The sequence below is a fragment of the Ctenopharyngodon idella genome, chromosome 3 (genome assembly GCF_019924925.1).
Source record: "Ctenopharyngodon idella isolate HZGC_01 chromosome 3, HZGC01, whole genome shotgun sequence".
Lineage (NCBI taxonomy): Eukaryota > Metazoa > Chordata > Actinopteri > Cypriniformes > Xenocyprididae > Ctenopharyngodon > Ctenopharyngodon idella.
The window spans coordinates 30,140,063-30,156,640 of record NC_067222.1 but is presented as its reverse complement, the minus strand read 5'-3'; the positions used below and the strand labels follow the sequence as shown (position 1 = coordinate 30,156,640).

The window sequence follows — 16,578 nt, the reverse complement described above, 5'->3', positions numbered from 1 at the left end:
TTCATGCGGCTGCTTCGTCTCCCATGCAGTATATTAATGTGTTCACCTGACATGCAGATTACTGGACAGGCGAAATCTTTCAAACTGCCGAATCCACTTTTCCCACTTTTGAGGTTTTGCGAAGTTGAACGTTTCCGGAGCTGAACTGTAAACTACCGCCATTTTTCCACTCTCACTCGCCTCCCGTCACTTTTGCGCGTCTACTTTCGCTTTACTTCTGAAACCATGTCGTGTTATTAAACTAAAGAGATCAGGCCCATTGAATGTGGTAACTCATTTGCTATTCCTTTATTCACTGAACTTTAACCCATACAATCAGAGGTTAATGTGTGATGTACAATAAACTTCATAAACTCATCAGTAAAGATTTGAACATGTTACGTCTTCTCGGCCAATCATCGCGGAGAATGACTCTCTCTCACAAGCACAAGTTAACGTTCCTGCCGCAGCAGGGGCGGATCTACCGGGGTGGCAACTGCCACCCTAAGAAAAAGCTTTGCCACCCCAAAATTATCATAGAATAAAATATAAATGTAAACAGTGTTTCAAGTACTGCTTTTCAGCAGTGGCGCTTCAATGTGATGACCTAAAAAAAAGACAGCGTAACGCAAAATAATGGCAAGAAAACACGTCTTTCAATAGACTGTGCATGATGGTTGCGCGCCCAGTGTAGTCAGCTTCATTAACAAATGACTCTTATGAACCGGTTCTTTGAGAGTCAAAAACACAGCGCAGCCAAGTTTACTTACGAATTTTTTCCACATTTGTTCGTGAATCGGAAAATTACTGCTTCCCGGCTAACTCAGAAGTCCTGTGAGAAATGTAATCGAATCCGAATATGTCTGAGATTCATTTTCGTAATTTTTTGGCGAGCTGATTCACCGACCGCCCGCTCCACTTTCATCATGGATAAAGGTCTTTTTGTCATCCGATGAAACAATAACATGAAATCAATACAGTTTTTGCCTATTGCTTACACACGTTTTGCTAAATTTGGCTCATTGTGTCAAAACTCTACACACAAGCAAATAAGACGCAACACTGCGAAATAAACCATTCACATCTATGTCAAATTGAAACTCTGCTATCAAAACCTAACAATCCTTTGTCAAAATGTCACTCTGATGACAAAATGATACCCACTTGCATCATATGAATACACTTTCAGATCAGCAGCAACACACTAGTCTACTTTATATAAAAAACTGCAGTCTTTTATTTTCAATGTTTTTATTCAGTTCCACAGAGGGCATGTTTTCACAACAACCAAAAAATGAAATACTGATTTCAAAATCATTACATTACAGTAGTATATTTTACAGTACAGTAAATTCAGTTAAATCAAAAATAAAACAAACAATACACTACTGTGAACACAGAAAAACACAATTGTGCGCAAGTGGGCTTATGGATCCTGCCGTCTGTTGGGGTCTGGCCACAGGATCTCATCAACATCACAAGCAATGTCTTCTCTCACTAAGCATCGGGGAAAATATCCCCTTGTGTGTCGAATCCATCCCTGGATAGACCTCACCACAGTGTCTCCGCAGGCCTGTTCCATTGCCTGCAGAAGAGGCATACAGGCATGTGGTTGGCGGTCATATACGCGCCATCTCCAAGCGGAAAAAAATTCTTCTATAGGATTTAGAAATGGCGAGTAAGGGGGCAAGTACAGAACTTCAATGATCATGGTTGGTGAACCAGTTCTGGACCAGAGCAGCCCGATGGAAACTAACATTATCCCAGACAACAACAAACCTGGGCTGCTCTGGTCCATCCTGTCCAACTGCATCATGAAGTGCATCTAGAAATGTGATGATGTGTTGCGCATTATAGGGACCCAGTTTGGCATGATGGTGCAGTAGGCCTTGAAGACTTATGGCAGCACACAATGTGATATTTCCCCCTGCGCTGCCCTGGGACGTGCAAAATTGCCCTTTGGCCAATTATATTACGTCCCCGTCGTCTGTTTTTGCTAAGGTTGAATCCAGCCTCGTCAATGTAAATACATTCATGCGGCTGGGCAGCTCCATCCATGTCCAAGATTCTCTCTAACAAAAAATACATATTGTGGATGGCTTTACTCAAAGCACACACTTACACTACTACATATACAGAACCGACCCACCCCACCACACAGGTACCTGTGTAGCTTTCTGAATGTATCTGTGTGGTACTAATCCAGTGGTACATATTCATCTGTTACTGGACTGCACCCATTCTTTATTGTAAATGTGAAGGACTGAAACACTTACCTGTACATATTCATGTTGAAGTTCTTTGACCCTGACACTGTTCCTCTCAAATGGGACCCTGTACAATTGCTTCATGGTCATGTTGTGCTTTACCAAGATGCATCTGATAGTTGTAATGCTTACTCGATTTATGTTGTTGAATACTTGCCTATCTGCAAGTATTTGTTGCTGTAGCTGATGGAGACGGATTGCATTGTTTGCTCTGACTAGGTTCACTATGGCAAGTTCCTGCTGTTGGGTGAACAGGCTTTGGCGTCCACCCCCACTAGGTCTTCTAGCCATTCTGTAGAAAAATGCAACCACAAATTGTTCTTGTTTGCATCTTTTTTTACAGTACTGTGTATACTGAACTTTACTGTATTTACCATACACAGTACTGAAACATCTCAACACGTTATCACGGTATGTTTCACAAAACTACCATTTTTGTTGGAAGAGGAGCATTAGCCACCCTGGAATACAATACATGTGATACAGTAACGTGATATGGTACAGTACTGTAAATACTCTAGATACAGTCTGAGTAGAGAGTTGAAGACATACCTGTTTTCCAGTCGGAATGTCCTTATTATGGATGAAACTGTGAAACATCTTAGATCAGGATGGACTCTCTGCCCAGCTTCCTTCATAGTCAGGCCATGGTTTATGACATGGTCCACCAAAGTTGCTCTTATGTCATCCGAAATAATGGTCCTTGCGTGGCCTCTTCGACCACGTCCTCCTCTCTCTCTCTGTCTTCCTCTTCCTCTGCCTCTAGCTCTCCCTGCCTCCATGCTTGCAAAGTTCTCAAAATGGCTTAACTGAGGCCTTTTTGTAGCTGGCTGATTGGTGTTCAGTTTTGTAAGTAAGTGTTTTCAGGTGTGTGTCAACGTCTTTTCAATTAACCAATGTGTGTTGTATTTTGAATAGATGTGTTTTCCCAATGGTACCCTGAGATTTCGTTTTTGAACTAAGTGTCTTATGTATGAAATAGTGTGTAGTGTCTAGGAGCAAGTGTGTTGCAGAAAGGAGCAAGTGTGTTACAGAATTGCAACTAAAGTGCAAAGCAGCGCTTTTGTTTAAGGTATGGTTACACTTTGTTTAAGGTATAGTAACAACAACTTCAAGTTATGTTACTTTGGTTTAAGCATGTGTCTATAGTGTTCAAGCAACGGGCAAAAACTGTAAGACTTCTCTCTATTCCTTAGTAAAAGTTGGTCTCAGCAGCTTTGTGAATAGGTTTTAAGAGAAAACTCTTAGCTAAGAACTTTTACTGCCATTTAGGAGAACTCTTAGCGGTAAGATAAAATGTTTTGTGAATACGGCCCCAGTACTGCACATTGATGAAAAAATTTATTTCTCACCACATTGTAAAACCATTCAATACATCCAGCCTTTCCAAAGGTTACATTTTGCACTGGAAATCAGAACATATTCTAAATACAATATAGTACATAAACAAAAACATTTGTGGACACAAAACAAAGCATGATTTTACAGTTTTTCTCAATTGCTTAAACACATTTCTTGAAACTAACACAAATCCATAATGTCTCTCCCAATTCCCCAAACATCCTATTTTCAGGTCAAAATGAAGCTCTACACCCAAAACCATTCACTCTTGCTGAAAAAACAAACTTTGCCCTCAGACATCACACACAAGCCCTCAAAAACACATATACTACAACATAGTCTTACACACTGGTGAGATAAATTCAAAACAATACTACAAAAACCAAAAACAAAAACCAGTAATAAGTTGTGTTGCTTGTGGTTCTCCCCCTCAAGGAACTTTTCACATGATGAACACATGTATAATGTATAAATAGAAGTACTGATTACTGTAACTGTAACATCCTTTTTACAAAATGGAAGCAGACGGAAACTCCATCTGTATGTAAGGCAATTTGATGCATGTGTTGTAACAGAGTACAGCACTCAAAAGTTACAGTAGAGTACACTGAGGTACACCTTCCTGTTTTCCTCCCTGAAAGTTCTTATGATCAAGGTGATGGTGAAGCAACTTAAGTTTGGCTGAACTCATTGCCCAGCCCCCCTCGTAGTCATACCATGGACACAGACATGGTCAACCAATGGCACGAATTTCATCTGAGACTCCTTGTCTCCTTGCACCTCATCCTCATCCTCGTCCTCTTCCTCTTCCTTCACCTCTTCCTCCACTCCTTACTGCTCTTGCTCATCCTCTTCCTCCTCCTCCTCCTCTCTGGTGTCCTCGACCGTTTCAATAACGTCTCTGTGGATCCATTGTTCCAAAACTGAATGAACTGACTCAGGCTCTTTTATCTATCTATTGAAGGTTCTGATTGGTGTGTGATTGATGACTTTTAGTGTTTCCACGTGAGTAACTGTGTGCTAACTGAGCTCAAGCTATGCTGACTTGAGTGAACAATATTGAATGCTGGTGCTTTCTAAATGACAACATGGTGTAGGCAATGAGAAATGAAGGGATTTGTGTCTAGAGTTTTGCAGTAACAGTTCAACAAATCTGATTCATGTGTCAAAACAGGGGAATAGTGTTTATAGTTTGGGGAAATGGATGTGCTTTTTGATAAGGTTGAGGTTTTGCTCCTTGAGTGTAGAGTTTCAGTAACTGTGTGTTATTTTTAATTTTAGTGTGTAAGCAATCGTAAAAAACTGTAATATGCAAATTTCTAGGGCCTATAAATTATCAATACAACCAAAACTTTGCTGAAAAACGTACTCAGTTACTAACGTAACCTCGGTTCACTTAGATACGGAACGGAGTACTGCGTCGTCTGCCGTTTAGGCAAGACGCAACGGGGGAAACTCCTGTTTTCACAGATTCTGAAGCCTTTTTTAATCACGCAGTGATTATGTTCGTGGAGTTTAAGTAAGAGTTTAAGCGGGCTCTAACTTAAACTCTTTAAGTAAGAATTTAAGTAAGAGCCCGCCAAAATGGGCGGGGTCTCGGGCTATATAAGCGGCCATCTCGCCTTGGCAGACTGAAGTGACGGCATTAGGCGTCCTACGAATATCACAGCAAATTACGCAGTACTCCGTTCCATATCTAAGGGAACCGAGGTTACGTTAGTAACCGAGTACATTCCCTTTCGATACTACACTCCATACTGTGTCGTCTGCCATTTAGGCAAGACGCAACAGGGATTATACAATCACGCCATGCTATGAAGGGGGGGTGACAGAGCATCCGAGCGAAGCGCTGAGGAGGGCTTGCACGGATGCACATAGCATAATGTACCCCGGAAGATCGGGGACTTGAGGACACTGTAGTCGTCCTCTCATTTCTATATATTCTAGGAGCCCCTTGGGGCCTAGAGCATATATAGGGAATAGGAAAAAATACGTTATTACCCGGACTTTGGTCAGGGCCAGAAACGAGTGCTCATAAAATGGTCACATTGGTGAGGCTTATGCAGAGAGAACCTGTGTTTGTAATGCAGGGACATCCAGATTATAAAACCTGGTGGAAGGTGGACGGCTAGGCTCAGCCGGCCGCCTCACAAATTTCCACGATTGACACACCAGTGGACTATGCCCAAGAAGAGGCCATGCCCCTCGTGGAGTGTGCTCTATCACCTATGGGGCATTGTAGGCCCAAGGAGGAGTACACGAGCGCTATAGCATCAACTATCCATCTGGATAATCTGGGCTTCGTGACCGGAAGACCTTTCGTACGGCCACCGAAGCAAACAAAGAATTGTTCCAACTGACGAAAAGAGGTGGAACGATCGATGTAAGTCCTCAGGGCCCTGACTGGACAGAGTAGGTTCAACTCCTGATCATCCTGGGAAGGAGGAAGTGCAGAGAGAATGACCATCTGTGCCCTAAAGGGTGTGGATAGGACCTTCGGGACATATCCATGTCTTGGTTTCAGGACAACTTTAGAGTTGTTAGTAGGACCATGTGGGCACCTTACCTGATTCGTCTGATAACGTGGGGAATCAGAGCGACCGGGGGAAAAGCATACAGGAGGAGGCTGGGCCAGTCATGGGCCAGCGCATCCTTCGGTCTTCGAAAAGTAAATTGGGCAACGAAAGTTGTCTTTTGAGGCGAAGAGGTCAACCTCTGCCCTCCCGAAGACATCCTAAATTTCCTGAACCGCGATGGGGTGGAGCGACCATTCCTCCGAGGGAAGGTTGTTCCGGGACAACATGTCCGCCCCTTTGTTCAGTACGCCCTGAACATACGCTGCTCTGAGTGAGAGCAGGTTGTGCTGGGCCCACTCTAGGATGGTTCTTGCTTGAGTAAAATGGGCATTGGATGTGAGCTCGTCCTGACGATTTATGAAGGACACCACTGTCATATTATCTGATCTGACCAGGACATGGTGTCCCGCCAGGAGAGGAAGGAAAGATTGGAGAGCTTGATACACCGGCATTATTTCCAGGCGGTTGATATGAAGCTCGCTTTCTTGGCTCCTCCAAACTGAAGGCTGGGTGACCGTCGCACAGAGCTCCCCAGCCCATTTTGGAAGCGTCTGTGAAAACGACTTTCCTCTTGCACATCGTCCCTATAGCCACGCCCTACTCGAACCAGCAGAGCTTCATCCAAGGAGCCAGGGTTGCAGCGCACGCCTGATTCACTTTGAGCGAGCAGCGACCATGCTGCCAGGCTTGGGGCGGGACCCGGGGTTTCAGCCAAAACTGTAGTGGGCGCATACGAAATAGGCCCAACTGCAGGGCTGGTGATGCTGAGCCCATGAGTCCTAGCATCCTCTGAAACGTTCTGAGCAGCAGAGAGGATCTGGGCATGAAAATTTCCGCAAGCTGCTGAATAGCCAGGGATCGCTCTGACGAGACTACGGCCCTCATGCAGGTCGAGTCGAGAATAATCCCCAGGAACGAGATACGTTGGCTGGGCGATAAAGAGCTCTTTGGAAAAATTGACCCTGAGCCCCAAGCACTCCAAGTGGCTGAGGAGGAGGGATCTGTGTGCCACTAGCTCCACCTCCGACTGGGCCAGGATGAGCCAGTCGACGAGGTAGTTGAGTATGCGTATGCCCATCTGCCTCAGAGGGGAGAGGGCTGCATCCATGCACTTCGTAAAAGTGCGGGGAGCTAGAGACAGCCCGAATGGAAGGACCGTGTATTGATACGCCACCCCTTCGAAGGCGAATCTCAAGAATTGTCTGTGATGGGGGGCTATCTGGATGTGAAAGTAAGCATCCTTCAGATCCAGGGAAAAGAACCAGTCTCCTGGGCGAATTTGCGAGAAGATCTGTTTTCATTTTGAACAAGCACTTTATTAGGGCCCGATTCAGACATCTGAGATCGAGGGGGGTGTCGCCTAGCAGAGCGTGAGTCGCTGTCTGTGCTCAGGCTGTGGTGCTGGCTGAGTAGCGGATGGCGCAGATTTAGGAGGCTGCTGTGTTGGCACAGGCTTTGGGTGGCTTGAAGTGGAGGAGCTGGAGTGCTTTGGTAAGAAGTGTCGCATAGCCTGGGACAACTTCTGTGCGGCTGTGAAGCATTCAGCAAACCCATCAACTGCAGGGCCAAAGAGACCAGTGGGGGAGACAGGCGAGTAAAGGAAGACGGCTTTGTCCGTGTCCTTGATCTCTGTCAAGTTCAGCCACAAGTGGCGCTCCAGCACCACCAGGCTGGCCATCAAACGTCCAATAGCCTGGGCGGTGGTCTTAATGGCGCGCAAGGCCAGGTGTGTGGCACAGCGCAGCTGCTTGAAGGCAGGTGAGTCATGCCCAGGCTGGTCCAGGTCACGCAGGAGCTTGGCCTGGTAAACTTGCAACACCGCCATTGAGTGCAGAGCGGAAGCTGCTAGGCCAGCCGAGGTGTATGCCCGTCCAGCGAGGGTCGACGTGGTACGACACGGCTTGGATGGGTGGGTGACCTTTGTTTTCCAGCCAGTGGCAGGGGGCGGACACAGGTGTGCAGCCACAGCTTAGTCCAGAGGTGGTAGTTTTTCATATCCCAAGGTGAGAGCGTGAGAGGCAGAAGAGCGTAGGCGAGCAGAGTATGGGGGAGCGCCACGATTTCGTGAGCTCCTCGTGCACCTCAGGAAAAAATGCTGCCCGCTGGGGAGGAGCCTGGCGACATCCGGGCAGAAACCATTAATCCAGGCGGCTGCGTGCTGGTTCCCACTTCAAGCCGAGCCCTTCAACGGCCTTAGAAAGCAAGCGAATGAGCTCGGAGTCAAAGAAAGCCCTGGCGTTGATCGGCTCGAGAGACGGCAAGGGGGCAGAGTCAAGATGCGAGTCCGGCCAATCCTCAGCGTCCAAGGCCTGCTAGGGACATGCTGTCATCCAGCGGCTCTTCTTCAGATCCCCTGAACAAGACCAGGTCTCTCGCGATGGCAGAGGGGCGCTGGCCGGGCAGGAGAAGTGGACAGGGGAAGACTCTTTTTGTGGAGAAAGTGAGGCACGCGGGACCTGAGCCGACGTGAGCTCACTTTCATCCGAGTGCTGAGATCCTCTGCCCCGCTGTTTTTTCCTCACAGGCTCCTGGGAGGAAGAAAACAGGAGCGCGCGAGGGGTGGAGTCGCGTTCTGAAAAGAATGCTATCCACGAGCGCAAAGAGGCGAGACTCATACTCTCGCAATGAGAGCAGGTCGATTCAGTGAGTGCGGCTTCTGCGTGGGATTTCCCCAGACATCGCATGCACAGACATCGCAGAGGGGCCCTGCATGTGCCACAGTCGTGGCGCGACATATGAAACAACGCCACAGGAAATTTGCTCAGGAAAAAATGCTCTTTTAGCTTCCAACTGCGGCCGCAGGAGGAAGAACACCGTAAGCACGTGCTCGGCGCTGTGGGCGGCTCGGGTGTGAAGCGCTGACCAGGCTGCTTGAGAGCGGCGTGGAGGACAGAGCTGCTTGAGAGCGGCGAACTGATCCAGCTGCTGATGAGGCAGCGTGCTGATCAGGGCTGCACGAAAGCGGCGAACTGGGCGGCGAGCTGGCAGAGCGGCGAGCTGAAAGTGAAAGTAAGAGCTGCTCGAGAGCGGCGGGCTGCTTGAGAGCGGCAAAATGATCAGCGGCGAATTCCAGCTGCTTACAGGAAGAAGGCGGCTTCAAGTCTTAGGATCAACGAAGAGATGTGATCTGCGTCACTGAAGGAGAATGAATCAGTCTGCCAAGGTGAGACGGCCTCTTATATAGCCCGTGACCCCGCCCATTTTGGAAGGCTCGAGCGGGCTCGCTCTCCACTGGCTCGCGCAGCTCCTCCGTGCCGTCATTGGTTACTTTTCTTAAACTCCACGAACCAATGGCTGTGCAGTTTCACTGCGTGGTTAAAAAAGGCTTCAGAATCTGTGAAAACAGGAGTTTCCCCCGTTGCGTCTTGCCTAAACGGCAGACGACACAGTACGGAGTGTAGTATCGAAAGGGAACTTGTTTTACACAATCTACTTCATGCCTTTTGACCTCTGATTGATAGTTCATAGTTTTTTTTATCAATTAAAGTCCTTTTTGCTCATAAATCTTTAATGATTTTTATAAAATAAATGTAAGATAAACATTTACTGTACTAAAGCAACTTTGATTATTCAAACATTATTTTTTAATGTTAAATATTAAAAAGTCCTTTTTACATTTTTTCATGTTAATGTAAATGTCAAATATGACAACAAGACATTTGGGGAACATTTTCCAGCTCTCAATCATCATTGATTTATTCATCGATGCATATATATGTCATAAAAGCCTGAAATCAAATCAATGATAATTGGGAGAAGGACAAATAAATGTTCTCCAAAATTCTGCTGTGTCATATTTGACATTTACATTAAAATGAAAAAAAAAAAACGTCAAAAGAATTTTTAATTTTTAACATTAAAAAAATGGTGTATGAATAATCAAGTAAACCCAAGTTGCTTTAGTTCAATAAATGTTTACCTTACATTTACTTTATAAAAATAATTAAAGATTTCTGAGCTAAAACGACTTTACTTAACAAAAAAAGTATGAATTAACAATCAAAGGACAAAAGGCATGAAGTAGATGTACAACAGATTTTTCAGCAAAGTTTTGGTCATATTGATAATTTAGGCCTAGCAATTTGTATATTAATTATTATACAGCATTATACAATATATTCATAAATAGGCATTATACTTGTTCAACAGAAATTTACAAAGAATTTTTAGTTTAAGTTATGAGAGAATAAATGGTTTTAGAAATGTGGCTAAAATGTTGTAACATGCATTGCCAAACAAGGATTCTGTTTTCACTTAATTTATACTCCCAAACGGGCAACGCATCCTGGGAGATACAAACATTAAAATTAAAATAAAAGTCATGTTTTTTTTTTAAAAAATCATGAAATTGTATTACTGGTGTCCGAAGATGGAAAATAGCAACAAATTAATTTTCTGATGTCTCTTTATGGTCTTGCCCTTTTTAGGGTTAATAATAACTGTATGTCCCTTCATCTCTATGTCTCTAGGTCCAGCTAATACGTATGCAGGTGGATCCCAAGATGATGATGAGGCTAAATATGAAAATGTAAAATCTAATGATAAAAACATGGATCATGATGACTCTAAAGAGGTCTATGTCAATGTGAATGTTACAGAGAATAAAAGTGTGGTACACAAATCTGATGATAACATTTATGAAAAATGTGAATAGGCCTACTGAGTGAACCTAAAATGCAGTAATTAACAAGGCTCCAAACAGATTAAATATCAGCAGCCAAGTCCATTTGACAGTGAATGATAGAAACAGAGACTACAAACAAATCTTTCTTTGGTCTCACTGTCTTTTTACTAGTAATTAGACTACTAATTAAGTGCTCTTCCATTTTCAGTTGTGTTGCCAGTTTTCAACCTGTGCTCCAAACCCCCCAGTGGGCCATGTAGGTACTGCAGGGGGACTGCAAATAATGATTTAAAATTATTTCTCAGAGCTAAATAGCATAATATGTTAAATTATTAGGATCTTGAGCATACTGCAAAATAGTTAATGAAGTTACAATTTTAAATTTTGCTGTGTTTTGCTGTTTAAGAACTACAAGTTTGGGCTAAGAAGTGTAACCTCCACGTAGCTAAACATTTATTTTTCTATCGTAAACCATTTTAATATGAAGATTTGAAAATACAGTCTATCATTTTCTTGAGTCATGTAGTGTAATTCGTAATTGAACGTGCCGATACAAAAACATTGACAGAGCTGTTTTCAGCATAGATTAAGAATGAATGTGTGCATGTTTAAATAAATTTAATGAACGTGGTTACCTGGCTTTCTTTGATGCCTTTCAGAAAAAATAAAGTAATTTGCAAACAGTTAAAATGTATTACTTCACAATAATTGTATTTATTTTTAATGTTTTTCTTTATTTATTCCCTTAAATCTTTTTTTTTTTTTTAAATAATTACGCAAAAAGAAAATTGGTTTTAAAATTAGTTTTTATACCAATAATATAATCATAAGTTGTTAATAATATATATTTTAAAAAAGGAAATGATCATAAATGAAGAGAGAGTTTATTTTGTATTATTTTTTACTCTACTTTATTACACGGAAAACTATATTATACATTGCTTAGGCTACTTAAGAAACTGGACAGATTACAGATTCATTGTTTTTTGTTCATTTACGTTGCTTTTTGTTAATGAAGTAATTTACCTTCGTAAAGAAAATGCCTTCAAACCTAAATAACACATCTAAACATAATTATCATACTAAATAATATAATATAGCTAATTGTGAATGTAGGTTGCAATGTCTTCATTGTTGCTCTGACATATTTTAGTTTGAAAGAGAGAAAGAATTTAAAGCGGAAGTTGTAACCAATTTAACCGAGTCCAACCAGTCCGACCAAAGGTTCGACCGCGACAGGGCGCCTGTGATTGGTTAACGTTATAGCGACCTGTGATTGGTTAACGTCCTAGTGGCCTGTGATTGGTTAACATTTTAGTGCCCTGTGATAGGTTAACTGTTGTGTTCGGTGACTAGTCGGGTCTGCTTTTGCTGTCGTTAGTTTGACGTTAAAACTCTCCACAATTTCACACAAATTCGGTCTGCAGAATCAGCGATGGCAAGTCAAGTCAAGAGCGATGAACCCGGTAAGGTTTCTATCTAGTTACTCTGGGGGAAAAGTGTACTTCAGTGTTTGTACACAGTGAATGTTGATCACGAGAAGCTTTCATTTCCTTATTCCAACACCTGAAGTAGGTGGTATTTGTCTAAACATGAATCACAAGGTTTCACGATCATACACATAAAATATGATTTTCAACCGGACTACTCTCGCTGAATAAATTATTCATACGTGTCATCTAAGTCCCAGAGCTTAGAAATGTTTCTTTGTTGTTCTTAGGAGCTGTGGAGAAGGACAGCGCTTCAGCAGGACTGACAGGTACAACTGAATCTCGTTTATAACTCGTGTAGGACTCGAGTAGCAGAATTAGGAAAAGAGAAGGATGTGTATAGTGTAAATATAGCATTTGCCTATGTTAACTCTGCTATGCTTGACAACCTGTTTGTAAAGCCATTGAAGTCTAGTCTGACCAGGTGCTCAATACACAATACAGGCATGACCTCCAGTGTGTGTTCACTGAACTTTAGATCTTCATTCTACAATACACACATTAGACCACAGTTAGTCCAGTGGTTTAAATCTTTGTGGCATGAATGCATCCTCTGAACATTTTCACATGCTTTGCTTTCAGTCGGAGAGAACATAACAGAGACTGATAGCTTGAATCAAAGGTAAAACTTTAATGAAGAAACATTGTAACCATGTAGACGTTGTACAGTTCAGAGTTGAAGCAACTCTGATTTCTATATCAATATTTCTCATTTTAAATGTGTATATAATTTTTTTTTTAATTTGTCAGTCTGTTTAGTCTGGATCCAAACGAGGAGTATAAGATGAATCACAAGAAGCGAGGAATGGCTCTGATCTTTAACCACGAAAATTTCTACTGGCACCTCAGGTTAAACAGCCGTTCTGGCACAAATGCAGACAGGGAGAATCTTGTTAGAAGGTATTTGGCAAAACAAGATATGTTGACTGATGAAGAAAGTAATTTTCTTGTCTTGGATTAAAGTAACAGAACAACAGTTAACATTCTTATTCCATTTTCTTTCATATCTGTCAGATTTAAAGAGCTGGATTTTGAAGTGAAGGCTTATGATGATTACAAGCGGGATCAAGTTTTAGAAAAAATCAAAGAAGGTACCTCAATATTTTTTCTTTCAGGCATGTTTTGAGAAATGCGAGCCAAACTTAAATATTCCAGGTTAAATACAGAGACAGCATCTTTGGCACTCCGTTGATTAAAGATGGTTGACAATATTTACACTTTAAAATGTAAATTCATTTTTAAATATATAAATGTGTGTGTATATATATATATATTTATAATTTATTTAATAAATATATTTATAATTATTTCAAAGTATTCATAATACATTGTTTATTGTAATAGTATAATCTAATTCATAATCCAATTAATTTAGTTACAAATGTGCAAAAAAGCAAAAATAAAACAATTATTAAATATCAGTTCTGCATATCAATAGTCAGACATAAAAACACAAATAATATTCACTTGTAAAAAGAAAAATGCTGGTAGAGCTCTACTCTTAAATACCATAAATAAATAAATAAAGTATACTCTTCCAACAATTTGAAAATACCAAAAAAGTATTTCCATTAACACACTTACAACTGAAGTCAGCACCAGAGTAAACATTAAAAACATTCATCAAACTGACTAGTGTGCTGTAATTGCTTAAAAACCTGGTCATTCATGCAAGTTCATCAATGTGTTTATATAACCTGAGGGAAAGTCAAAAGGTTTTTCTTTGATAATCGACAGTATGTCACAGCATGCTCTGAATGGAGTTTAGGTTCAGTTTAACCCAGAATATTATAAATATATATATCATAATAATATATGATTTCAGCTGCTGCTGCTAACCATGTGGATGCAGACTGTTTCGTTTGCATCTTTTTAAGTCATGGAGAAAATGGCCACATCTATGCCTATGATGAGAAGATTGAAATTCAAGAAATCACTGATTTGTTTAAGGGGGATATGTGCCGTAGCCTTGTAGGGAAACCCAAGATCTTCATCTTGCAGGTAATTTATTGTTTATCCAAAAAATGTCTTTTGCAATGTATTTACAGAAATGTAGTAGTAATCTAGATCTTATGCCTCTTGTAAATGTCTTTGAACGCAAGGCTTGTCGTGGTGACAAACATGATGATCCTGTGATACCAATTGATGTGGTGGACAGTCAAGCGGTCAATGACATGGTGGTAGATGCGGGGGTGCTCTACACCCTTCCGGCAGGAGCAGACTTCCTCATGTGCTACTCAGTGGCTGAGGGTCAGTGTAAATACTTTTGCTTTGTTTTACCAAGATTTGCTAACTTTGTATTTTTATCCTTGATTTCACAATAATGTCACTTAAAACAGTCATTGACATGTTTTCTTCTTCTTTTATAGGATATTACTCTCATCGTGAGACCATAAATGGCTCGTGGTACATCCAGGATCTGTGTGAAATCTTGAGGCGCTATGGCTCCTCCCTGGAGTTCACTGAGATCCTGACTCTTGTTAACAGGAAAGTTTCCTTGCGCAGTGTTGGAAACTGTAGGGATCGCTCTGCTATAGGCAAAAAACAGGTGCCTTGCTTTGCGTCCATGCTCACTAAGAAGCTGTTTTTAAGGCCTAAGAAGGAGCATTAGTGTTAAGGCCTATTGCAGGTACAAATTCGGGGATTAGATTATTTTAACTGACTTTATTTTGTGCTCCTATATACATCATTTTCAAAATGGGAGTGTATGCAGGTTTATATATTTTAGCCTGGAGGTTTGACAGTTGGGCTTACAAAGTGCAAATAGTAGCTTTTAGTTTCATTTTTAACCCATTATCAGTAGCATGTATCAGTATGTATCAATAGCAATGCAAAGCATTATTTTTAATTGATTGCAAGCCTTTCCAGTTATTTGTGGTAAAGGAAGCTTTGTTCTCTCACAAAAAGATATAATTTAGAGGAGACTTATGAAAAATTATATTATATAAGTTATACACAGATTTGTATCACTACATTCAATCATGATCTGACATTAACAGCACTGAAGCATGATCTCTTCCATCTGTGACACCTGTGTTAGTACCTCCAGGACTGTTAAGAACAAAACAAACAAGAAACTCCAGTTATACAGCTAAAAAAAACTTGAAAATCATCATCAACCAGATTTGCAATACAAAATGGTTTTTTTTTTTTAACAATTACTAGTTAATGTAATTAAATGGGCGATTATGATTTTGTGTTTACACAGTTGTCTTAAATGTTGAAAAGAGTGACTTTTAGAGGTCTGGCCACAAAGATACACTACACTTTTTATGTATCTGTCTTTTGACCTTTTGGCCTTTTAGTGTTGAGTTTTGTCACACGTGGCACTTGTTTTGTAAAGGATAAAAGCAATATATAACCGGAGCAATTCCAGTAGCGTCCTCACACCGTCGGTGCTCTAGCCATAATGACATCAACTGAATGTCTTTATACATTCTTTGCTCAGTTCTGTTAACATGGGATGGAATTTATACTTTTAATGTCTGGACAAGCTTTTTAATGTGAGTCATGTCCTCTTTGTAAAGACATTCGTTTGGTATGAGGTCTTCATTTTCCTAATAATGTGACTTTTTTTCTGAGCTGATGGCTCATTGGGGTAATTGGGAAATTAGGTGTTCTGCGACATCTTTTCCCCTTCTGGTTTTAAGCACAAACCTCACTAAATTTTGTTAGATTGCTTAAAACAGGGACTTAGAATGTTTTACAGTAATTCATGGATTTTTTTTAATTTTTTAAATAAATGATTTACGATCACAGGGAGTAAATAATGTATTGTATGTTCTTACAGGGGTTCAACTTGTGTTGAATGTAAATATAATTTTTTGCTGTATCTTTTGATTGCATGCACTTCTATTAAAATAAATGGGCTTATACAATTAAGGGGGATTGTTTTTTTTTGTTTGTTTTTTACCCTGTGAATCTTGCGTGCTTTGTCTTAAATGTTGAAGAGTGACCTTTAGAAATCTGTCCACAGAGATACTCTACACTTTATGTATCACATATTTTGATTACAGTGTAATAGGGCCTGTCTTTTGACCTGTTGCCATTTGGTCTTGAGTTTTGCTACATGTGGCACTTGATTCATAAAGAATAAAAGTAATTATACTACGGGGCTGTCGAGTGCTTGATTCTGATTGGTTGACAACTGTTCTAAGGTGTGCAATTATCTTCATGTAAATGCACAGTTAAAGTAGTTTCAGGCAGGTCTTGACTGCATTACAGTTCTACTTGATATCACATCGCCAAATGATTTCTTTTTTCCAAAGTGCATGTTTATGTAGAAAAACAATGGAAAAGTA

At 41.2% G+C, this 16,578-nt stretch overlaps 1 protein-coding gene across 1 annotated transcript; it reads left to right on the top strand.

The window, feature by feature from the left end:
- Nucleotides 1–12,093: 12,093 nt before the first annotated feature.
- Nucleotides 12,094–16,387, top strand: LOC127508385 (caspase-6). The gene is made up of 8 exons (XM_051886249.1): nt 12,094–12,253; nt 12,508–12,546; nt 12,860–12,899; nt 13,028–13,177; nt 13,292–13,368; nt 14,103–14,278; nt 14,380–14,527; nt 14,647–16,387. The coding sequence occupies exons 1-8, from the start codon at nt 12,223–12,225 to the stop codon at nt 14,886–14,888; spliced, it is 903 nt and encodes a 300-aa protein (XP_051742209.1). The 5' UTR covers nt 12,094–12,222; the 3' UTR covers nt 14,889–16,387.
- Nucleotides 16,388–16,578: the final 191 nt, after the last annotated feature.

Excerpts from the sequence above, each read along its gene's own strand:
- LOC127508385 (XM_051886249.1), top strand. The coding sequence starts at position 12,223 with ATGGCAAGTCAAGTCAAGAGCGATGAACCCG. Across the intron at positions 12,254-12,507 it reads AGTCAAGAGCGATGAACCCG|GAGCTGTGGAGAAGGACAGC; the intron begins GTAAGGTTTCTA and ends TGTTGTTCTTAG. Across the intron at positions 12,900-13,027 it reads ACTGATAGCTTGAATCAAAG|TCTGTTTAGTCTGGATCCAA; the intron begins GTAAAACTTTAA and ends TTAATTTGTCAG.